The sequence below is a fragment of the Mirounga leonina genome, unplaced genomic scaffold (genome assembly GCF_011800145.1).
Source record: "Mirounga leonina isolate KUSES-001 unplaced genomic scaffold, KU_Mleo_1.0 Mir_170, whole genome shotgun sequence".
NCBI lineage: Eukaryota > Metazoa > Chordata > Mammalia > Carnivora > Phocidae > Mirounga > Mirounga leonina.
The window spans coordinates 6,697,755-6,721,582 of record NW_023270433.1 but is presented as its reverse complement, the minus strand read 5'-3'; the positions used below and the strand labels follow the sequence as shown (position 1 = coordinate 6,721,582).

Here is a 23,828-nt window from a genome sequence, read left to right as displayed (position 1 = left end):
AAAACTTAAAGGAAAGTGAACATCTCACAGCTGTGCGGCTGGCTGGATCTTAGCATATGTTTGGCCCTTGCACTCCCACCTGTATCAAGCTCTAAAGCTTCCCAGCACTCCGGCAGGGCCCCGGTGCCCCTTTCGAGTTGATATCCTCCCGCAAACCCTTCCGCTTTCCGTCCCGTAGATCAGTGTTACCTGTTTTTGAACTTCTTATAAACGTCTGACTTCTTTTGCTCAGCGTTCTGTTTCCGAGAGTCCCCCATGTTGTGGGGAGCAGCAGAGCGTTTGCCTTGCAGTGTCATGTTCCGGCACCTCACTGCACCACGGTCTGTGGCCGGTGGGCATTGCGGTGGAGGCTTGTTCCCACATTTGGCCTACTATGAATAATGCTGCTGTGAACGTTCGTTCTCGTCTGCACGTTTGGGTGGATATACGGCACACATTCTTGTTACCCTGGGACTGTGAAGAGAGACGGCGTCTGTAGGCCCGTGGCGAGTTACCAGATGGGGGAGTTGAATGGCTTCTTTGCAGTTCCCTCCCATCTCGTCCCAGACCCTTGTCCCCTGGAGGAAGGGCCAGCGGACGAAAAGCCACCCGGGGTGGTGGCTCTGTGGCGTAAGGGTCAGCGTCTCCCTCCTCAGCTTTCGGTCAGAGCAGGGAGCCAGGCCGGCCTGGCGTGGCCAACCGGGCCCCAGCCAGATGCTGCTCCTGGGTGCCCGCCACCAGGATGCTGCCTAATCTGCTGCCACCACTTTGTGTCTCTTGTGTTATCAGGAAGCGGAAAACTTGGTGGCCACAGTGGTCCCCACCCATCTGGCCGCTGCCGTGCCTGAGGTGGCCGTTTACCTGAAGGAGTCAGTGGGGAACTCGACGCGCATCGACTACGGCACTGGTACCCGCCGCTCCCGCTGCGTACTCGGCTTCGGTGCAGGCTCTTCTTGGGCTGCTTCCTCTTTGCTCCGGCTGCCTCGGGCCCTCTGAGCAAGCAGCCTTTCGGGGCCAGCCGGGGCGCAGTGCCCCCCGGGCCCGGGGTGCTGCGAGGCCTGCTGCGCCTCCCGCGGCCCTGCCTTGGTCCACCAGGGGGAGCCGATGCCACGTGCGTGGTGTCCCCGCGCAGCACCGATTTCTGTTCTTTGTAAAGACGGGTCTGTGAGCTCAGCGCCTGCAGCGCATAATTTATTGAGCACTTACTGTATCTCAAGGCGGCCCTGCACCAGAGCCTTGAGAAGTGAAAGAGCTCGGTAGCGCCCGGCAGCATCGTGGCATGCCCTCTTCCTAGCCCGGTGTCCGTGGGCTGCTGAGTTCTCTCCGAGAGGGCGCATGCAGGCACCTCAGAGGGGAAGCGACGTCTCCTTGGCCGGTGGGTGGGGCGGGGGCAGGGGGTGGGGTGGGGGGTGGGCGGCAAGGGAGGACCCTGCTGTAGTAGGCTCACCTTTCTGACGTGCCCTGAAGCGGCAAGTGCAAGGCTGCTCTCTTAGGCCTTCCCCTCACCTGGGGCTCAGGTTCCTCGAGACAAGCACAGGCCCCGTTGGCAGGCCTGGAGAAGGGCCCCCTTGAACCTGGGTCCTGGGGAGGCGTTGTCTTCTGCTCCCCCTGTTGCTGGGGAGCAGGTTTATCAAGTGTTTGGAGACTTCCCGGGGTGGAGTTTTGACTGAGACTGACCGGGAGGGACCCTGAAGGGGAGACTGGCCAGGTCAGCCAGGGGTGGGTTTTTCTTCTGCTGTCAAGTGTGCCAGAGCCCCTGAGTGATGGTGGCTGGGACCGTGGCTGGTGGAGATCAGAAACTGCAGGTGAGAGGAACAGCTCACAAGCGTCCCAGGCCCTGGAGACACCTTCATTCTACAGAGATGGGCAGGAAGTCGCTGAAGTATTCTTTCCTGCCTCCGTCCAAATACATTTTTTTATAATACTGTGAACCATGGTATTCAGTCTGGGGTCTGATCGGTGGTGTCTGTAGTGCTGACCATTTCTATTTGACATGACTGGGAATGGTCATTTTTTTTTTTTTTAGATTTTATTTTTAAGCAATCTCGGCACCCACCGTGGGGCTCAAACTCACAACCCCGAGATCAGGCGTCACATGCTCCACTGACTGAGCCAGCCAGGGACCCTATGGAAGGGGCTGCCTTTTGACCCTGTAATGTGACCATGTGTTGTTCCCTGCTTGGAAGCCTTCAGTGGCTCCCGTTGCTCTTAGGGTACTGAGTCTGAGCTTCTTACGTAGCAGGTAAGGCCTGTCTGATTGCCGGCCTCATCTTGTTACGCTTTCTCCCTTGCCCTTTCTACTTTAGCCGTACTGGCGTTCCTAGTGTTCTTCAAACATATCCTAGTTTTTCTCACCTCAGCACCTTTGCACATGATGTTTCTTCTGGCTAGATTGCTCTTCTTGCTTCCCTCACATCCAGTGCCTTACCAACTCTTATTCATCTTTCAGATTAAATATTACTTCCTTAGGGAAACCTTCTTGAACACCCTGTGATATCCTCCAGTTATCACCCTGTCCTTCTCCTTCGGAGCTAAAATTATAGAAGTGATTGTCTGTTTAATGTTTGTCATCCTGGTAGATCATAAACTATCACGCAAAGGCATGGATGTGGTCTCCCTAGTGCCTGACACGGAAAGTGGCTGCCATTGTAGTAGGTGCTCAATAGATAGCGTGGAATTGACGAGTGAGTTAAACCTACAAAACAAAATGCAAATGTCTGTTTAAGAGGTCCACAGCCTTGGCCTTCTAGGCCTTTTAGAATTATAGTAGTGGTAGTTCTCAAAAGGGCTTGGGTCTTTCTGGAAGGGGCGGAGGCCCCATTATCTCCATGTTGACCTCCCTCCGTAGAGGGGCAGTTCTCAGTGATTTGGACTCTGGTGAGACCAAGAACAGTCCCACTCCTTTTTCTGGAAGACCGTCGACCTCGGCTGTTTTCTTCTTCCCTAGGACATGAAGCAGCCTTTGCTGCTTTCCTCTGCTGCCTCTGCAAGATCGGGGTGCTTCGGGTAGACGACCAAATAGCCATCGTCTTCAAGGTGTTCGACCGGTGAGTGAGAAGACGAGCAGCAGGGTTCTCCTCTCCTTGTCAGACTGGGGCGGGATGCTGGTGGGCACTCCTGACTGGCTGTTGCTTCTTCTGGCCTGTCCTGATCGAGCTCTGGCTGTGGACGGGGCGTCCCAGAAGCCTTCTGACAGGTTCAGATCCAAGTAAGGACAAGTGAAGGAAAGTCACGTGCCGACCGCTAATGCTTCCGTGTGTTTGCCGTGTCAGGCCTCGTCCTGAGCTCTCCACGTGCAGCTCCCTCCCTAGATTCCCCCAACAGCTCTAGGCAGCAGTGACCGTGATTTCAATTTTTTTTTTTTAAGATTTCATTTATTTATTTGACAGAGAGAGACACAGCGAGAGAGGGAACACAAGCAGGGGAAGAGGGAGAGGGAGAAGCAGGCTCCCCGCCGAGCAGGGAGCCCGATGTGGGGCTCAATCCCAGGACCCTGGGATCATGACCTGAGCTGAAGGCAGATGCTTAACGACTGAGCCACCCAGGCGCCCCAGTCATTTCCATTTTATAGGTGAAGAAACGGAGGCCCAGAGAAATCAGCTGTCTTCTGATCCCTGAATTCACACAGCCAGCTGAACCCCTGCAGTCGGGCTCTGACCCGCTCCCCACCCCACCCCACCCCCTAACCCGCCCCCCCCCCCCCCCCCCGTACAGGTGTGGTGCAGCCACCAGAGGCTTCTGACAGCACCCGTTCTCTTTCCAGGCCCCACTCTGGTGATGCTGACGCAGCCCCTGAGAACAGGGAAGGTGGGAGCCGGAAGGCCCCAGGAGATGATCTGCTCTGTCCCCCACCAGCTTTCCGATGGGCAGGCCAGAGTTAGAGAGCCTGGGGCTCCTGCCCAGGGTCTCACATTGTCAGGAGTTGATGGCGCTAAACCCCCCTTTCCTGGCCCAAAAGAAGGCTGAGCGTGGGAGAAAAAAATAAAGCGACATTATTTTGAGAGTACCAGCTGATGCATAACTTACGCATGTAGGTTTTCATTGAAAATAGAGACTAGTTACACTCTTAGGTAGTTATTTCTGGCCTCCGTGAGCTCCCAGTGGCAGAAGGGTTGAGACTGTCTGTCTGCTTTCTGCTGCCTCTTTCTTCCCCTCCCTCCTGTGCAGGTACCTGGAGGTTATGCGTAAACTCCAGAAGACATACAGAATGGAGCCAGCCGGCAGCCAGGGAGTGTGGGGCCTGGACGACTTTCAGTTTCTGCCCTTCATCTGGGGCAGCTCGCAGCTGATAGGTACTAAAGGGGCGCCTACCCCTCCGCTCCCCCCCCCCCCCGCCGCCCCGGGGTGTGTGCTCTGTCCGCCCTCCTCCTTTCCCGCCTCACTTCTGCTGCTCAGGGCAGACAGTGACAGCTTATAAAGCAGGCATTAGACCGGCTATTGACGGAGGCTGTTTGCTGTCGACCTTGTGCTGCGAGCCAGCCCGGCAGGCAGGCCGGGGGAGGCGGAGGCAGAGTGTGCCGAGATAATAGGAAGTGACACGGGCTGGAGCAGGGGCGCTCTCCTGGCGCATAATGGACTGGTGTGAAATGCGCCCCAGCTCCTGGCAGCAACTGCGGGGTTTTATGTTGAAAATGAGGGGCTCTTTTGACTTGGTGACCGGCATCATCTGCCGTTATTATCGAGCTGTGTGCAAGGGGGCCCATCAGGGAGCAGCCACCCAGCGCGGGGCAGTGAGCCGCTTCCTGTGGGCCCTCTCTGCTGGCTCCCCTCGCTTGACCACTGCTTTCCAGGCTGGGGCGGCTCCCTGGGATCTCCGGTGGGTGAGGGTCGGGTGGTGACTTGTGCTTCAGGGTAGGATTAACTGCCTACAAAATAATATTCATAAGCATTTGCGTATTTGGTCTGTGCCAGGCACTGCTCTAAGCGTTTTAGGTAGATTATCTCCCAGAACCTTCTCAGTGACCCTGGGAAGGGTCTTTGCCTGCATGAGACTAGCCACCATTGACGAATGCTTAACCTGTGCGGGTGCTGTGCCTGGGGTTTTCCTGTGGTCCCAACCATCAGGCAGTATAAGGGAGGTGCTCTTCATAGCCCCACTGTACAGATGAGGAAACCGAGCCTCAGAGGGCTGAAGTCACTGGTTCAAGGTCACACGGCTAGAAAAAGGCAAAGCCACCGCTCGTTCCACTAGAACACATACATGCGCAACTGTGCGTGCGCACATACACACCCTGGTCATTTATTGCTCCCGCAAGGTCAAGTGTTGAGGGCATGTGGGTGGGACTGTGGCCCCAGGGTGGGTGTAGACTGCCCTGGGCTGACGTGCTCGGTGGGTGTGGATGTCTGGTTCTGAACCCTGGGGCTCTTTGCTGTTCCCAGACCACCCGTATTTGGAGCCCAGGCACTTTGTCGATGAGAAGGCTGTGAATGAGAACCACAAGGACTACATGTTCCTGGAATGTATCCTGTTTATCACTGAGGTGAGGGAGAAGCCCAGGTGGCCTCCAGGCCGAGATGAACTGGGGCTGGTGGCTTTGGAGTGGGACAGAAGAGCCAGCACTCTTGCCTGAAGACAGCAGGGCTGGCCCTCGAAGGTGGGTTATTGACAAGGAAGGCCCACCAGGCCTATGAAAGGCTAAGCCACCTTCTGACTGTCCAGGATCTCCTCCCCCAAATCAGTGGTCTGGGGTGACTCTTGACTCCGTGGGCCTCGAGCTGAGGGACTGAGACTCCGTCACTAGTGCACTTGGTGACCGATGCAGCAGGTCTGAGGGGGTGCGTGGGGCCCATGAGGCCTGTCCAGCACATGCATGTGGCTGTGTGGGATGCAACCATTGCAGGAGGCGGAGAGACTAACGCGGACAGCAGGGATAGATTTCTGCTGAGGGGACACATCTCTGTCAGTGCCTGAGGACATGGGCCAGCTGAAGTGCTGGAGGTGAACCAAGCAGGCCTGGGCCCCCAGCCCACCTGGCAGGGGATGTTTATGAACTGGGTGCTGTTGCCCACTAAGGCTGGGTCTCCCACTTCCTCAAGGTCACCCAGGGAGCTTGTTAAAATCCACGTTCCTGTGCCCAACGCCAGCTTTCTGAATCAAGAATCCTGGGGGACAAGAGCCAGGAACCTGTATTAAATACACTTGCCAGGTGACTTTGCACGGAATTGGGGGACTCACTGCTCAAGGGCCTCTCTCTCAGGACCTTTCATCCTCCCTGCTGCATACCTCTCCCCCTTCCCCCAAACTTTCAAAGAGTACCCTGTTCTGCCATCTGGAGAGGGTCTTGCCACCATTCTCTTTCCAATGCCCACATTCACGTCTGGGCCCAGTGATGCTCCTGCCTCGGCCGTGGTCCCCTCCCCACCGGGGCTGCTCTCTTGGCCCCGGTTCTGAGGCCCCTGAACAGAGAAGCCTGGTTAAGCAGCCATTGCCCCAGGCTCCTCATGGTCAGCATTCGGCTCAGACCTCTGCCAAACTCCAGAGGCCAGAGGGGAATGACACGTTTTTCCAAGTCAGCAAATGGAGCCGGGACTGACGGCTGGGCGGCCACTGCTTCAGTCTCGGATTTGCTGCCTTCAGCAGTGTAGCAGGCCCAAGGTCAGAAGGACTTGGGGCAGCCTGGCTCACTGCCTCAAGAGCCAGTCATGTGCTGCTCTTTCCAGAATGGAATGCGAGGATCTGGGGAGCCCTGGGAGACCCTGGGAGGAGCGGGAGGAGCAGGGTGGGGAGAAGGGGTACACATTCTAGGCTGAGCCATTGCTTTGCTCATGTGGGGGTTAAAAGGCTTGGCTGTTCTGGCCCCCTCTGGTGGCTGGCCAAGCCCCTGGGTCCCTGTCAGTGACTAACAAGGAAGAAGGCCAGGGCTGGGCCTCGGGGAAGATGGGAATTGAATCCAGGTTAAAATTTTGTATTTTTATTTGTTTGGTTGGTTATGCTGGTCTAAAAACCCAAAAGCTTTTTAAAGTTTGGGACCCAGTTCCTCTGCTGGAGGAAATCCTGCAGTGGCCACTAGGTGGCGCTAAGGGCACATTGAATTTTGAGAAGGTTTTTTAGTAACTTAATTGGGGGAAAGGCAGACCCTAGAGTTTTTGCTTGTTCTGCACCCTATCTGCAAGGCTTGGTTTTCACTTTGGGTCTAGGTGCTTGGGCATGGTGTAAACACTGAATGCCAGCAGGGCTGAGGGCTCCCTTTCATCCACCTGGCCAAGCTGAGACCTGACTGGCACTGCGGGTGCTGGCTACGCCCACCCCAGCCCCCTTCCACTCCGCAACAGTGTTTCGCCGCCCGTGCCGCCCGTAGTTCGTAATGAGTGACCTGACCTGGCTCACCCTGACCAAGGGAGGCTGAAGGCCTGCCACTGGGACACAGGGGATCTGGAGGCCTGTGCAGAGTTCCGTGGGCTTCGGGCTGGAAGGGGGCGGTGTTGCCTCTGGAGACCTGGGGTTCAGGATGGCTGGTGCAACTAGGAGAAAAAACAAAACAACAAGAAGTTGGAAATGGAACCGGGTATCTCCTCCCCGTCTCCCAGGACCTGCCCTGGTAGCCCTGGGCATCCTGGATGAGGGACCCCACCTTGCAGGGCTTCTGCGGTCTCAGGAAATGCAGCCCTGGCGCCTTTAAGAGCCCAGGGCAGGCAGGAAAAGAATTTCAGTTTCAATCTGGCTTCTAAATTTGGAGTTTTGGGAAGGGAGGGATCAGATTTCAGCTGGAAGGGAAGGAGCTGACAGGAAGGCGCTGTGCAGAGCCTCCCCCCATCCCCCCTCAGTTACTGACAGAGGAACCATTTACAAAAGGCCGATTCTCCTGGGAGTGGAGAGGCAGGAACGCAGCGTCTGTGAGTAATTTCCTGCTCAATATGGCTGCTCTGACTCACACGATTCCCCTGGGGTCACTGCGGGACTGCAGCTTGCTTGCTCGTTCTCGCTCTTTCTCTTCTCCCTTTGTGGCTAGAATGAGCTAATTTTTTTTTTTTTTTTTTTTGGTCTTCTCGCTCCCGATTCCTTTTTCCCCCCTCGTGTTTTCCTTTCCCAGAGTTGCAAAGTCTCCTTCTGAAGGACTTAGGGAGACCTGGGGACACTGAAGGCCTGGGGGCGGGGTGGAGTCGGGGGGGGGGGCAGCTCCTCTAGAGAAAGAGCATCTCTGGCCTTTCCGTGGGGAGGGGCAGGGCCACTGGGGCTCTGCCGGCAGGCCAGAGAGGCCTTTTGGGGTCCCCTCCCGTGCCCCTAGTGGGTGAGGCTGGCCCACGAGGCAGAGCCTCTGGTTTCCCAGCATCATCTCCTGCCTCTGGCCTCGGGGCCCTTGCTGAGCAGGCTTCTGGAGCTATGCTGTGGGACCAAGCCAGCAGGGTGCCTCTGGGATGGTTTGTTCATCGGGCCTTGTCCAGAGTGAAACTGATTACACATCTCCAGTGATCCCTGAACTTCTCTGGGCCTGGAAGTGTGCAGGAGAGGACTGGAGCCTGGCGCTGGTCCCTAAGGGGCAGAGAGCTTTGGGGAAGGGGTGGGGCGAGAGGGAGGGCCAGTAGTTGGGGGTGGAGCCTGCTTGAGTAGGATGGATGGAACAAAGCTCCTTGAAGGCCAGGCCCCATAGGCTTTGGGTACCAGCAGCCATCCTGGAGGAGGGAGCCTTAGAAATAGAGAGTTGGGGAAAGACTGTGGGTGTAGGCACTAACCCGGGAAAAGCCCTGCGGCCACCAGGGTGGGTCCTGTCTCCATCTGCCACCTCAGGCTGTGGCCTCACTGCTGGAGGAAGGAGTCTGTTGTCCTTGCTACTGAACGTGGGGGTTGAGACAGGCTTTTGGGGAACTTTAGCCAGGGGAAGGAGGTGACAGTAGTAAATGGCAGCTTTTTGGACTTAAATCTTGCAGTTTGGTACAAGGCCCTTATTGGAGAAATGAGAGGCATGTGGGAGTGGGTCACCCAGGGAGTCCACAGCCAAACAATGGGGTGTTATGAGTTCCTGGGCCCCTATTCTTATGCCCAATATGGAGAGGGAGCTTTAGACCCGTCCTTTCTCCCTGGAACAGCTCTCCCTCTCCCCGCCTCCTCTCACAGCCTCTTCTGGAACCTTCTACCCACTCAGGGTCCAAGTCTCTGCTTCTTTGCCAGCTTAGCCTCTTTGCCTTTCAGACTCTTTCTTTTGAAGCCTGGGGCCCAGGGTGCTGAACCCCATTCTCCCAGCCAGCATCAGTACTGTTTATAAGCTTGGGGGGGCAGTGTTGAGGGGGGTTGAAATGCGTGCTAGCCACAGATGTGCTGGCCTTGTGCGGAGGGGTGCACGCAGGCGCACAAGCCTCCCTGTCTCAGTGCCGTGGTTTCTCATGTCATGGGAACTTCACTGGGCTTGCTGCAGGGTCTCTTTCCTTCCCGGAGTGTCAAACTCTCGGCAAGAGGAGGGACAGGAATGGAGCTTTCCTTGCTCCGGCCTGTCCCTTGCTGCTGTGAATGCCATCCCTTCCTTACCTCCTGGCCTAGTGGGTCAGGCTTTCTAAACAGACCTTCCTCCCGAATCTGCTGCAGGTGCCCCTGGCTCACAGTTCACATCTGCCCCCTCTTTTCCTCCCTCCCTTTTGCCTGCCACGCAGAGGGCAATTGGATTCCTGGGTTTAGTCTTCCCCACCTTGCCCTTCCCCCAAACCCGCTCTTCTGGCTCTGGCTCTGGCTCTGCCTGTGGCAGGTTCAGCCCGAGTCCCTGGCGGTAGAGCCCACCCTGTGTGTGGGGCCGGGGAGGGCTGGGAGCCTGCTGCTGCTGTTTATCTGAGTGGAAGCAGGTCCTTGTGCTGGTGCAGCGCTCGGTGGCTGAGGGTGGGAATTGCTGGGAGTCCCAGCCAGGGCTTGGATTGAGATTTTCTTTTTCTGAGGCTGCTGAATGTGGTGGTGGTGGGAATCGGCCCCCTTTTTTTGGCTGTGGAAGAAAGAGGGTGGCTCTGGAGGTTATATTTTCCCAGTGGGTCTTGCAGACCAAGAGAGACCGTCTCTGGTACTTATGCGTGTGCTTGCGTGTGTGTGTGTGTGTGTACCCTCCCCCCCAGATGATGCAGCCAAGTCCTCAAGCATACATGCATGCGTGTGCGTGTCTGTGCGTACATATGCACGCACATATGTGCTTTAGCGTGTGTGCATGTTTGTATGTGCTTGTGCGTGTGTGCGCGTGCGCACTTGTGTTTACGCACATATGCGTGACCTTGCTATGGGGATCCGGGGGATGAGCTCCCAGGTAGCCTGCCTCTCCAGCTGTGGATTGTCTTTTCCAGATGAAGACAGGCCCCTTTGCAGAGCACTCCAACCAGCTGTGGAACATCAGCGCTGTGCCCTCCTGGTCCAAAGTGAACCAGGGTCTGATCCGTATGTACAAGGCCGAGGTGAGAAGGGCTGGTCCTGGGACTGCTGACCCCACCCCCTCTGCTGCTTGGCTCCGAATCTTGGGCCAGCCCCTCTGACACTGCAGGCCTCCGAGTCTCTGTCTGTGGGATAGGCAGTCAAAGAATCACTAGGCGGAGGCCCAGCTCTGCCCTGTGACTGATGAGTCAAGGCCCTGCAGCTCAGGGCTCTGTCAGATGGCCAGAGGCCCCTCACAGCTATGTCTCCCATGGGGACACAGAAGTGGACGTGCTTTGCAGGCACCATCCAAATTGGTGCTTCTCAGACTTTGGTGGGTCTGATCCCTGGGCAGGTGGGAGGTCTCTGGGAGCAGATATTTCTGGCAACCACTTCAGGTGGTCTTCCTGCTCTCAGATGGGAGAGGCAGGGCAAGGACGTGGTTTCCCTGAGCTCCCCCTGCTGGAAGTTAGCTGCCCAGCTCCTGAGGGTGTCCTCTGCTCTCTTTCCTCTTTGGCACCTTTTCCCCACCAAGGAGGTGGCTTTTTTTTCTTACAAGTAGGGAGGAGACATTTTCTTTCCATCCTGTCCCTTCCGCCAGCTCCTTTCACATCCGTGCACACCAATGCGAGAGCTGCGTGACCTTGGCCACGGAAGGGCCTAGATGTGAAGTCCCTCACCAAGAGTAACGAGTCCCCAAAGTCCCCTCTTTCTGCCCTCAGCCTGGTGGGCTTCGATGTTGTCCCATGGGTGCCCATCTCTTGACCCTTGGCCAACCCTCTCCCACGGAGGGAGGGAGGTTGGTTCTCTGCGTCTGCTTCATTACCCTCCAAGCTTGCTCAGATCCTGTCAATGGAGGCAGGGGGCGCAGGGAGGAGAGGGTACTGCAGGCTTGGGTGTGGTTTGGTAGCACAGATGCTTCCAGTCGGCCCTGTTCCTCTGCAGGCCCTGAAGGGGTTAATGGCGCTGGAGCTGACCGGGCCTGGCCCTGTCTCTCCCTTCCGCCCCTCCCCCTCTGGTCCCCTTCCTCTGGACTTCACATCCTGTGTTTAGGTTCCAACCCACATACCTCTCTAATCTGAGAGGAGCCTTTGCTGGGGCTGCGCGGACTCCTTCCGGGCTAGCCCACTGGGCCCTCCAGTCCAGCTGTCCCCTGCCTGGAGAGCACCTGGATCACTGCCCTCGGGGTGTCCTGTTCCTGACACCCACCCCCCGCCAGTCCCACAGGGGGTGCCGATGGGGACCCCATCCCCACTGCTGGGGGGCTGTGTGCAGTGTGTGAGGAGTGCCCGGCCCCTCCAGCCTCCCACCCCCGCTCCCGGACGCCACAGGCAGGACTCTGGTGCCTTTCCTGCTTGGGGTCTGAAGTGCTGTCCTTCCTGCATGACTCTAAACTTATCTTGGGGGGTGGGGGAGTGGCCCTTCGGGCAGAGCAGGAGCCCCTGCCCCCTTCCCCTACCTGCCCCTTGCAGAGGAGGAGCTCCAGCCTGACAGGGTGAGGGAGGAGCAAGCTAAGATTCCAAATGGTGGTGCAGCTGCAGGAAGAGAATAGAACAGTCGTAACCGTTGTGGGATTTCTGCGGGTGCGGGAGGACAGCCACCGCAGCTCAGGCCCAGACCGAGGGAACACCAGGGGATCACAAAGTGCCCTTCCCCCAAACGGGGGAAACTCCAGCTCTGGATGCTCGCAGGTGCAGCATGAGCTGGCAGCCTTGCCAGGTGCTGGGTGGCAGCCAGACTTCTTTGTAGGATAGCGCTGGAGCCCCCTGACTGGGGGTTTAGGAACACCGCATCTTGGTGATGTTGCTAGCAGGTACCCCTTGGTCTTATGGTCCCCGAGAGCCCGTGGGATCACCTACTCCCTTCCCAGAGGTCCAAGGAAAAGGACTTGTGTTTTCAGGTCAGTTCTCAGTCCATGGGGAAGACCCGCGAGGCCCATCAGTCTTGAAGTCCAGAACAGGGTTAGCAAGGCCAGGGCCACTAGTCAGAGTTGGCTCTGGGAGGGGAGTTGGTCCCCTGAGCTGCCACAGAGGCCTGACCAGGCCTGGCATCAGGTGGCCTTGGGATTTGGGACCCACCTTTCTGAAGTGAGGAAGCAAACGTGTTCGGTGCCCTTGTGGGTGGTGGGGCTTGTCTTTCCCGAGGGCTGTCATTGCTGGTGCTCCCTTCCCAAGGGCCTTGTCAGGGCCTGGAGAACCCCTTCTCCCCCTTGAAACACCAGCACCTGGAAGGGCCTGCAGATCCGGGCCTCCCGCTGAAGGGTCTGTGCGGGGTGGGCGGAGCTGAAGATGCTGCTCTGCCCAGTCCACCCCCGGGCACAGCTAGCTGGGAGAAGGCCGGACCAGAGGCTCCCTCCCCTTGTTGTCCTGAAGCCTCGGCCTTTCTTTGCCCCAAGTAGCCTCTTGCCTTTAGCCCAGCCCCTCTCCTGTCCCGTGGCCCTGGGGAAACTTGTTCTGGGTCCCTGAAGGCAGAGTGCGGAGAACCGCCCCTGCCCCCTCCTGCTAAGCCTCTGGCCTTTGCAGCTTCCCTTGAATGAGAGCTAGAAGCAGGTTGACCCTTTGACCCTTTCTGGAATTCCAGGGCCCTGGGGGGGCCCCTTTTACAAACTCCCACCACTTCCTTGATGACATAAGCACAACAGCAGCTGCCTTTGCCTCTGCTGGAGCTGCTTCTGCACCTCCTCCCCCTGAGGGACCCCGCCCCTGCCTGCTCCCCACTTTCTCTGCTGTAGGCCCAGCAGCTTGGCTGTGGCCTGGAGCTCTGCTCCCTCTCGGAGCTTAGCTCTCCATCCTTCCATCACACAGAAAGATTTTCCTTTTCCTGCTCACCTCCTGGGCCCCCTTCAGGTCTTGACTGTCCCCCACTTGACCTACAGCTGGTCAAGACCTCCTCGTTTCTGCGCCTGGTTGTTGAGGTGAGGGGACCTGGGCCAGTCGGGGCACACCTTTGTGCCCCGAAGTTTAGGAGGAGGTTGAGACCACAGTCACAGAGCAGGACTCGCCCTATCTGAAGCTGTAAGTCATGTTCCGACCCAGCCATCCTGGTGGTTTTCTGTGGTCAAAGGTATGAGAGAAGGCGGAGCTTCCCTTGCCCGGAGCTGCTTCCTGAGAGAGCTAGCCAGTGACCAGGACCTGTGTTAGGCACAGCAGGACTGGGGTGGGGAGGCTGGGAGCTGGGGCCCCCTTCCTTTTCCTGGTCCTGTATGGTGCTAAGCAGTGCCTGGGTCAGAGGGTCGAGGTATGTGGCCTGGGGCCCAGCAGCCTGTGGGCCAGGCCAGCTTCTGTGGTAGGCCCTGCCAATCTCCCCATCTCCACCAGAATTCTGGGCTGAGGTCCCGGCTGGGCTGGGTTCAGGGAGTAGGGCCATACCCCTGTTCAGTGTTCTTGTCGTCTGCCCCATGCACAGGGCTGCTGGGAATTGCCCTGGAGGTCTAGGGACATTAACTGGTTCTTACTGTCTCACCGTGAAGTGCTCGCCAGCATGCCCTTTTCAGCCCAGAGAACTGAAAATTGCAGAAAAATGGGTCTTGGACCCTTCCCAAGCTTGTATCCAAATGTCCTCATACTTCTTCTCCAGGACCGGGGCCTGGGCTTGGGGGCTCCCCTGTGGTTTGGAGGATTCTTTTCATCTCTGGTCCCCAACTCCCTGCCCTCCCCCACCTCCCCACCCCCCCACCCTCCCGTGAGGTTGGGCTGCCTTTTCTTTCCTTTCCTTTCTCCCTCTTCCTCACTCATTATTTGGTGGATCTGATTGTCATGGAATGCGGGGGGGAGGTCTTTAGATGGGAGGAGGTGGTCAGAAACAGGTAGGAAGCCTTTCCTTTCCCTGGAGGCCCCGGAAGCTCCCTCTGAGATGGCCCCCTTCCTGGGCCCTGGCTGGACACTTTCTGGGATCCGTGCCTGTCCGAGGCTCCAGAGTTGTCCAGGGGTTGCTTGGAGGCCTGAGAGGCCGAGTGGGCCCTGACAGGGGTGCAGCGCCATCCTCACCTCTGTTCTCCCCTCTCCCCTTCACAGTGCTTGGAGAAGTTTCCTGTGATCCAGCACTTCAAGTTCGGGAGCCTGCTGCCCATCCATCCGGTCACCTCGTGCTAGGGGCTGAGCAGCCAGGGCCACCCAGGCCGCAGTTCTGTGCCTGCCCTCCCCTGCCCCAGCTCCGGTCACTCCCTGACCCCTCCCTCTGTTCTTTCTGTTTGCTGAGAGGCTGTCTGCTGGGGTGGGTGGTGAGCGTGGGGTTGAGGGAGGCCCAGGGCCTAAGGCTGAAGGACCCAAAGTGAAAGGAGAAGTGACCACAGGGGGGCCTGTTTCTCCATGGCGGGAGGGTGTGCTCGGGCCCCAGCCCCACGCTTGGCCTTCCTCTCCTCCTTTCTCTCCTGTCCCGTCCAGCACGAGACCTGGGCTGGTCTGCACCACTGGGAGGGGAGGGGTTTGCGGTTTCCATTGCTTTCCTTTCCTAGGTCCTGTTGCCTTTTTAGGGGTTGGAGCAGTTGCTCCCCGTGGGGTGGGTCAGTTTCCTAAGCCATGTTTGGGTGGGTGTCTGGGGTTCTGAAGACTGGAGGATGAGGCTGGTGGCCAGCCTCGGGGGGAGTTGGGGACCAAGAAGCGTTGGGTGTTCTGGCCCGTGACCCTCCCAGCTTCTTTTCATGGCTGCCCTCTGGGCCTGCTGGCACCTGTGTCCAGCGCCTCAATCTGGCTTCCTGTTCTTTGACCTTTGGCTCTGCTGGGTTTTCTGGCCATAGCCACTCCTGTTGCCCTCTACAAGGGTGGCCTCTGGAAGCTGCCCTTTGGGTAGGCACTGGGTGCAGGGCCTGCTCACTGGCTTATTGGGTGAGGCCTGCCTTTCTAAAGTTTCTCAGGCTGGGAGGGGGTGGCAGAGACACAGGGAGGGGCTGGGGCCCGCTGTGGTTGTGGGGAACCTGGGTTCCTCTGGAATCTTAGGTTCTGCTCCCTCCTCCCTGCTGCTTGCTTCTCCAGGGCCCTGTGGCCCTATTTCCCTGCCCTTCAGGGCAGTGGGCCAGGGGCCACTGGAGCACTCAGCAGCAACCCCCCCCATCCTCCCCTCTCCCTGAACTCACCCACTGGCTCTCCAGGATGAGGCAGCCACGGCCCCGCCGAGCCCAGGCTTTGGCTCTGCAGATCGGCAGGGGCGGGGCTGGGTGAGGGGTTGTTGGCATGCCAGGTTCTGAGGTTTCTTCTAGGGCTGCTCTTGGGCCAGCCTCTTGCAGGCTCTCCCTGGCCCAAGCCCAGGCCTGCCCTTCTCCACCACCCGCACTCTCTATCCGGGTCCACATCTCCTTTGGGAAGGGGGAGCTCCCAAGAAGCACAATTCAGGGGCTTGACCCTCACATCTGGGCCGATGGCCTGGGCAGAGGCCGAGACAGGAACCACTAGAGTCACAGAAATCGTTTTCCTAGGAGAGGCCTCATGCTGGCCTCCCTCCCAGGGTCCAGACCACCGCCTTCCTGGCTCCTCTTGCCCTTGCCCACCTTGTCCCCACCCCCCCCCAGCCCCATGCCCCTTCATTGCTGTTTGGATTAAAGCCTCTGTTTTGCACCTGTCACCCGTGTGAGGTGTGTCTTTTCATGCCACGTGTTTACTCCTTCTCCACATGCCTGTTTGTCTCCCCATCAGGTCCCCTTCCCTCGGGCCATGGTGTCTGGGGCTGGGGCCGGCTCAGCGGGTGTCTGGGCTGAGCCTTTCCCAGGCAGCCAGTGAACATGCAGCGGTCGTCCAAGCAGGCTCTGGCGGGTCCTGGCTGTCCCACCCCCAGCTGGAAGGTCTTGGGTAAGTTACTGAATCTCCCTGAGCCTCGGCTTCCTCATCTGCAAAATGGAATGAGTGAAGGATGTGAGATTCCTCAGCCCAGGGCCTGGCACAGAGCAAATGCCTGTGGTCCCCACGGCTCTTCTAGATATAGGCAGCCCCTCTGGACTCCGGACTTGAAGGGGGGAACCTTGGGACTGGACTTTGCTGCTAGCCATGCACCTGCGGCTTTTAGGGGTGCACCTCCTATACTGTCCTTCCCCACCTCTCCCTTTCGTGCTGGAGTTCGGAGTTGGGGGGCTGCCGTATCCGAGGCTTCTTGGTCACCTCCTTGGACACGCCTGTTCGTGGGCTTGTGTCTGCAGATGAGTCTCCTCAGAGGATGAGCCCTCGGCCCTTCTCCCAGCCTCGGAGGCCTTGCTGAGGAGAGCCTGGTGGCCGAGAGCCTTGCCTCGAGTCAGGCCCACCCGAGCCAACCTAAGGCCTGCTGCACTGCTTACCAGCTGGGAGACCCTCAGAGTTGACTTCACCTCAGCCTGGCTTCCTAATCAGGAAAGTGGGCATAATGCTACTCCGGCCATGGATTGTGAGGACCCAGTCATTTCACAGATGGTTAGTGGCTGTGTATTCAGCCCCAAAATACCAGAATGTTAGGTGGTGGTGGGTATTATGAAGGAGATACCAGCAATTAATTGAGAGTGCGGCAGGTGGGGTTTGCTTGAGCGACACAGTTGGGAAAGACTCCTTGGAGGGCCGTGAGTCATGGAGAGAGCTGCAGGCTACGGGGCAGGGGGAGCAGCTGGGAGCCCAGCGCCACAGGGAGGTTGGGAGGGCAGGGTCCTCACAGATCCTCACTGACAGTTTTGGGATTTAGTCTCCGAGGATCCTCTGGGGAGCTGGTGGAGGGTTTGGCCCGTGAGAAGGGCCTGGGGTATGTGGGGCAAGAGGGGAGGTGGACACTGGGAGGCGCGAGGATGGTGGCCTGGATTAGGGTTCAGTGTGGAGGTAGTGAGAGGTGGTCCCATTTCGGCTGTGTTTAGAGCTATCACCAACAGAAAGGAAGGTGTGAGAGGGAAAAGAGAAGCCCAGAGCAGCCCCAATTCTTGCCATTTCCTGAGGTCGGGCAGACGTGGGAGGGGGGATTTGCTACTGGGAGCCTCGGGGGGTGCCTGTTAGCTTTTAAGAGGAGGAGTGGAGTAGGCACCTGGGTCTGCTGATCTCGAGCCAGGGGCGGGGCTGGGCTGCTAGCCTAGGGAGTGGTCAGCAAGTGACGGGTCCCCAGGGTCACCAAGGCAGGAGTGGGGATGAAGGCCAGAGGAGGGCTGGCTGGTTCTGGGCAGACCAGCGGGGGAGGGTGTGGAGCGGGAGACCCTAAGGTCAGAGCCCTGGGCACGTGGCTAAGAGGACGGAACCAGCCCTGGGTCTCTGTGCCTTGCTCAGGGCTGCTTCGGTGGGATGGGTGGCAGGGTGGCAGAGGGCTAGGGAGGGAATGGGAATCAGACGTGGAGGTGCACATGCTTCCCGCGTGCTCATGAGGCCCCACGAGGGGCTCACAGAAGCACAGAGGTGAGGTCCCCGGTCCAAGCCTCCCAGTCTGGGAGGAGGAACACGGAGCCCGACGGTCTGGTTGCCAGGCACACTCTAGCACCACCCCTCCCTCCCCTCTTCCAGAGCTCTGCTGTAAAGGGAGCAGAGATGGGCAGAGTGCGTGGGGGGCTTGAGGTCAGGGAAGGCTCCCGGGGGTGATGATCGGGCCGGAGTGCAGGCTCTGTCCACTGTGTGCTGAGGAGGGGAGGCTGACGGCAGCGAGGCCTTGAAAAGGCGCCAGCCTGCTTGTCCCTTCTTCGCGGAGGGAGGGCGCACCCTCGCACCGACTGGTGCCTCCTGCCTTGTTCTGGATTTCCTTTTGCCCCCAGCTGCCTGTGGGGTGGGGCGGGCAGGAGCTGGGGGTGTGCGGGGGACAGTCGGACACAAGGGCCTCTGTGCAGGCTGGCAAGCCGGCTCGCGCTCCGGGTGATGGGGTGGGCGCTCGGCGGAGGATGGCTGCCGTGCTGTCCACCGGCTGGGGCTCCCTGGGCTCTGAGGCAAGCTGAGCGTGGGGCTGGCTCCCAGCGCTGGCGGGGGGAGCGGCGGCTGCCCACCATCCGGGGCCAGACAGGCTGCAGAGAACAAGTGGAGCTCTGCACCCGTGTTCCTGGCTCGGGGGGGCCGAGGCCGTGCTCACAGGGGTGCGTGGGGGTGGGCGCAAAGAGGCCTTTCCTAGCAGAACCCCCGGCAGGACTGGGGTTGGAAGGCGAACAAAGGGAGGGCCGGGCGCGGCCAAGACTTGCACCCAAGTCGGGCGACATGTTCTTCTTGAGGCCGACAAGCAGTGAGCCCATGTTCCGTACGTACACAGCATTTGCAGGTGTGTGGAGATGAAAAGGGAGAATCCTGCCTTGAAGCAACTTCCAACCTGAGGTGCCCGGCTGGTTCAGTCCGTGGAGCACGCAGCTCTTGATCTCAGGGTCGTGAGTTTGAGCCCCACGTTGCGTGTAGAGATGACTTAAAAAAATCCAAAAAAAAGAAAAGAAAAGAACCTTCCAAACTAATGGGGGAAACAGAGGGATCTTGAACCAGCTAGGGGGACCACAGGATGATCGACTCTGGGGGGAGCTCAGGGAAGGCTCTGGGGAGGTGGCATTTGAGTGGGACCTGGGATGATGGGCAGAGACGGGGGGCATTCTGGTGGGGGCCTGTTGTGAGCCAGTGTGTGGAGGCAGAGCTGGAAAAGCTGTTGGGGGGCTGGCTGGTCTGCAGAGGGCTCGGAGCCGAGACTCCCATAACACTACACATCCTCTCGACACAATGCAACTGTGCTGAATTATCTGCAAAACAAGTGTGCTTCATTCATGTCTGTCTGCCCCGCTACTCGATGGGCCACAGGACGACAGGGGCCCACTTGGTGCTGTATCCCAGTACCAGCCAAACTGGCACCCAGCACGCCCCAGTAAACGTCGTATCAGGGACCAGGAGAGGGGTTTAATTGGTGCCTCTGTGTGTGTGTGTGTGCGTGTGTGTGAGAGAGAGAGAGAGAGAGAGAGACACCCAGACTGGGTTTTAGGACACTCTGACAGCTGTCTGGGTGCTGGGTCAGAAGCTGGGTGCCAGCAATGGGGCTGGGACTTGGCCCAGGTGAGACATGTTGAAGGCTCCGTGCAGGGCAGAAAGAGAGCCCTGGGCTGGGCAGGGGGAGATTCAGGTAGGGTTTGGTGCCGAGGAAAGGGGATGAGTTCTCAGTGACCCTGGGGACGGCCCCTCTGTGCCTGGGGTGGGGATGGCTGGGCTCAGCGGTGGCTGCTGAGTTTGAGGAGCACCGTTGGGTGGACGTTTGGACCTGGCTGATGGCGAGGCAGCAGGGCTGCTGAGACCCAAGTCCCAGTGGAGTAGGGGAGCCTGGGCTGCAGGAGCCTCCAGGAATTCTCATTCCTGGGCTCCGCCGGGGCTCCAGCTCCCCTCTTTCCCTGTGCTCTGGGTCCCAGCTGCACTGGCCTCCATTGCGTTCCTCAGACTCCCTGGCCCACCCAACCGTTGGGTCTGGCACTCTGCCCGCAGGGAACCCCTGGTCATCCTTCGGAGCTCAGCTGAGGCCTCCCTTCCTCTGAGAGTCCTCCGGTGGTCCCCCGCCTATCCTCTGCTCTGAGCACTCAGCATACCCTGGCTATGGGGGCGACATGTATGGCAGCGGCGGCCCCAGGATGGTTAGTGGGGGATATCGGAGGCGCGGCCACCAAACTGGGAGGTGGGGCGTGGTTAAGGGACTGTTTGCAGACACAGCTTCTCTTTATTTGGGGTTCCTTGGTTGGGGCTGAGGCCCACCCCCTACACTCAGCACCCACCCTTGCTGCTCCTTGGCTGTCTGTCCTCTCTCCTGCCACCCCCAGGAGGGTGCCGCACTCTGCAGGACTTGGGGCAGCTCTGAATGGCTGTGATGAGTCAGGGCCTCCCCCGTGGAGGCCTGGTGGGGGTGCAGAAGCAGGCCATGTCTCCCGGGAGAGCCCGGCAGGGAGGCCAGACAGCCAGCACTGAGGCTGAGGTGTGTGGGGGCCTCGGAGCAGAGTGGAGGACACCGGGGCCGAGGCAGAGGTGTGGTGGGCTGGGGAGAAGTGAGAGTGTGGTTAGAGTGGCCAAGAGGAAAGGGAGAGAGGAAAGCCCGGGAGCACCTGAAGGCGACAGCAGCTGAGGCCCCCGAGGCCTCGTGGGGCCGGGAAGGCCCAGGTCTGGGCTGAGCTGCCAGGCTGCTCCCTGTGGCTGGTGTTGGCTCACTGCCTCGGCCAACATTGCCGGAGCCTCTTCTGCTCCAAGCCCTGCACCGGGGGCCGGGAGGCTGCGGTGACGGGACGGACGGGAGCCCTTCCTCCTGGAGCATATTCTAGCACGACTTATCCTAATGAAACATTCCAGATGCCCCGTGTGCCCAACACTTGGGGATTTATTAGAAGCAGGACAGAACAGTTGTACAATGAGCCATCAGATGCTTAGGACTTGTTTGTTGCTGAGCAGGTAAAACCGCTCCAAGGACTGTGGGCAAAGGAGAACTCCTTTTCGTAAAACAGCAACAGTCTACGTTTTTTTTTTTTTTTTAAAGATTTTATTTATTTATTTGCAAGAGAGAATGAGAGACAGAGAGCACGAGAAGGAGGAGGGTCAGAGGGAGAAGCAGACTCCCCGCCGAGCAGGGAGCCCGATGCGGGACTCGATCCCGGGACTCCGGGATCGTGACCTGAGCCGAAGGCAGTCGCTTAACCGGCTGAGCCACCCAGGCGCCCAACAATCTACGTTTTTGATCCATCTGTCCCTTTGTCCGTCTACATGGGCAAAGGGCCGGGAGGCTGTTTCTCAGGTAGTAATGTGCTTATCTCTGGGTGGTGGGATCCTTACTGCTTTTCTTCCTCCCCAAAAATGGTTATGAAAATGTTAAACATTAGTGAACCACAAAAGAAAGTAATTGTGGGTAAGTTTTAACTTTGCCTGATGGTTTTCATAGTTGATTTTTAAAATCTGTCTACAATATCCACATGTTATTTTGTAATAAGAAAAAAAAACTGATAAAAAAGGTTTTCCCCTAAAGAGCCGAGTCTGGTATATCTCTGGCAGGGAGGCAGGAGGGACAGAAGGGAGGAGAAGCCCTACTCAGATATGTGGGCAGGCTTGCTGGAGGAGGAGAGCTATCGGAAAGGACCAGCGATGAGGACGCCAGCAGGCTGGACTCAGCAAGGGAAGGCTGCCATGTTCCCTGGTGGGCATCTGGGCATCCGCAGCCTCCCCGGGCTGCTGGTGACCCCTGGGAGCCAGTCGCTGCTCTCAGGATCCCAGCAGACATGGATTGGGTCCAGAACTTAACCCCAGAGTTGAGGTGCACTTTCTCCCGCCCACAGCCTGGAATGGGGGTGGCCGTGATGATAAACCAAGGGAGGGATGGTTCCATTTTCCCCATGCTTGTGATACTGTGGCAGGTGGTTTCCCTCCTCAGCAAAGGGGCAGAGCTGGGAGTCCCAGCTTCATCCACCACCTTCCTCTGAGCAGGGGGCTTCGATGCCCAGGCAGCCCAGAACCATGGCACTGAGACAGTGTCCCCAATGCTGGCCCGAGTCGGTGCTCCACGAGTGGAGAGAAGCGGGAGGAGCATCCCTCTCCCTGGGCAGCCAGCCATGCCCCGGGTTTGGGTCCCAGTGCCCTCCCCCTGTCCACTACCACCGCTCTGGGACACTCAGCACCCTCTCCAGCTGGACCTTTGCTGACCTCTAGATACGGGTGTGGACAAATCCCTCTTCCCTCCTGATGTGCTTGGGACTAGGTGGGGGCTGTTCCAAAGGGACACTGAAAAGGCGGGCACAGTGCAGATGCCCCATCCCCAGATAACCAGAGTCCAGCCTCAGTTGGACCAGACTGCTCAGACCTCCACATGGGGACTTTGGGGTTGGTCGGCTCTCTGGGCAGACCTCTGCAAGGGATGGGGAGTGGAGTGGTCGAAGTGTGCGTGGGCTCTCCTTCCCACTGTGTGACCTTGAGCCAGTTACTTAGCCTGTCTGAGCCACAGTTTCCGTAGGTATTAATTGGGAACAAATAAACATGGTCTTACAGGGGTGACCACACGATGCTTTGAAGGGGAAACACTCATTAGGGCTTTGCCTGCATTTCTCTCTCTCTCTCTCGCATTATCTTATGAAATCACCAGCCACCATGGGTGAGTGTGCAGGGACTGAGGCACAGAGGGGTAAGGACAGCCTTGGTAAGCGGGATGCCCACCCAGGCTGTCAGGCCCCAACACAGACATCCTCACCACTGAGCTCAGTGATGGCCTTCGGTCCCTCGTGGAGGTTTTAGGACGACACATGAGAGCCTTTAGGGAACAAGGGGCCTGAAGAGGACAGGGAGCGGGGGAGGCTTCCTTGTGGTGGGACAAGGACCCCAAGCTAGGGAAGGCTCTGAGGTGTAGCCAGAGGGGCTCGTCCCATTGCTGCCTGCTGACCCTGGGGCCCAACCTCCAGCCTGGACCACACCGGCCTGGGGAGTCCTGCATGCACATTCCTGGCCCCCATGTCCTCATCTGCCACCGCTGCTCTAGGCCCCAGAAGCTGCCTGTAGCCTGACCTTCGGGAGTCCCCAGGAGACCTTGGAGCTTTTGGTTCCTGAGCCCAGCCTGTGTGTCTGGCCCCGGGTGAAGTGCTTAAAAGCCAGGTCTCCCTTCATCCTCACTATGGGCCAAGTGTGTCCCTGTTTCACAGAGGAAACTGAGGCCCCGGTGGGTGAAGTCACTGGCTGCACGGGGAGGTGCTGGTCTCTGTCCTGCTGCAGCACCCACTCCTGGGGCCTCACCTGAAACCTCAGGGTGGCCCTGGCTGCCTTGCGTGGTCTCCACTCAGGTGGCCCGAGAGCCCTCCTACTCCTCCTGCGGCAGAGCCCGTCTCTCCAGGACGGGCCCCAGACCCTGGCCCTGTCTGAGAGGCACCTGCTTCCAGAGCCCCATTTCTCTCCGGGAGGCAGGGCCAGTCCCACAAAGACAAGGAAGAGGCAGGGTCGCAAGGACCGTTGTGACAGTTCTGGGAGGTAGCCACGTGTCAGCCTGCAAGACATGCTGTCCCTGTGCCCTCACGGAGTCCTCGTGGCGGCATCACTTTCCCGTTGTACAGAAGAGGAAATGGGGGGCCGGTGGGGGGATGGCGCGAGGTCTCCAGCTTACCCCGTGAGTCAGGATGGAAACTGAGTTTGTCTGACGTGCCTCCTACATCAGCATGACAAGTCACTTCCAGGGCAAGAGGAAGACCTCTCTGCTCTAGTGGAAATTGCTTATTGGCCAGTGGGCTCCCGGTTGTCCTCCAAGTCCGGGCAGCCCATCCGAGTGGACAGCCTCCATCAGGCCCCAAATCCACACATTAGCCTCTCCTTCATTCTCCAAATTCAACCCGCAGACAGGTCCTACCGGGTCCCTCTCCAAAGTGTAACCCTAATCTGTCCACCTCTCTTACCCGCACTGTGGCCGCCTCGATCTCAGCCACTGTCAGCTCTTACTGGACCAGTGTGGCAGCCTCCTCTCTGGTCTCCTGACTCCACTCTGCCCTCCAAACCCTGGTTCCACAATGAGCTGCTCGAAGTTAAGTCCCATCGTATTCTCACTGCTGGCACAACAGTCCACCACGTGATCTGACTCCTCCGATCCCTTGTACCCTCCCCCTGCTTCCTGCCCTCCAGTCACACTGCTCTCTCCCTGGCCCTCTCAGATGCCAAGCTCATTC

At 58.6% G+C, this 23,828-nt stretch overlaps 1 protein-coding gene across 2 annotated transcripts in view; it reads left to right on the top strand.

Moving 5' to 3' along the window:
• The window catches only part of PTPA (protein phosphatase 2 phosphatase activator), a 30,057-nt gene extending 14,207 nt beyond the window's left edge, over positions 1 to 15,850 (top strand). For both annotated transcript variants that reach the window (XM_035015649.1, XM_035015650.1), the window contains exons 5-10: positions 769 to 886; positions 2,927 to 3,026; positions 4,147 to 4,271; positions 5,359 to 5,459; positions 10,231 to 10,338; positions 14,308 to 15,850. In XM_035015649.1, coding sequence (XP_034871540.1) covers positions 769 to 886; positions 2,927 to 3,026; positions 4,147 to 4,271; positions 5,359 to 5,459; positions 10,231 to 10,338; positions 14,308 to 14,385 — 630 coding nt within the window. In that variant the 3' untranslated portion in view covers positions 14,386 to 15,850. The remainder of the gene's footprint in view (positions 1 to 768; positions 887 to 2,926; positions 3,027 to 4,146; positions 4,272 to 5,358; positions 5,460 to 10,230; positions 10,339 to 14,307) is intronic.
• Positions 15,851 to 23,828: the final 7,978 nt, after the last annotated feature.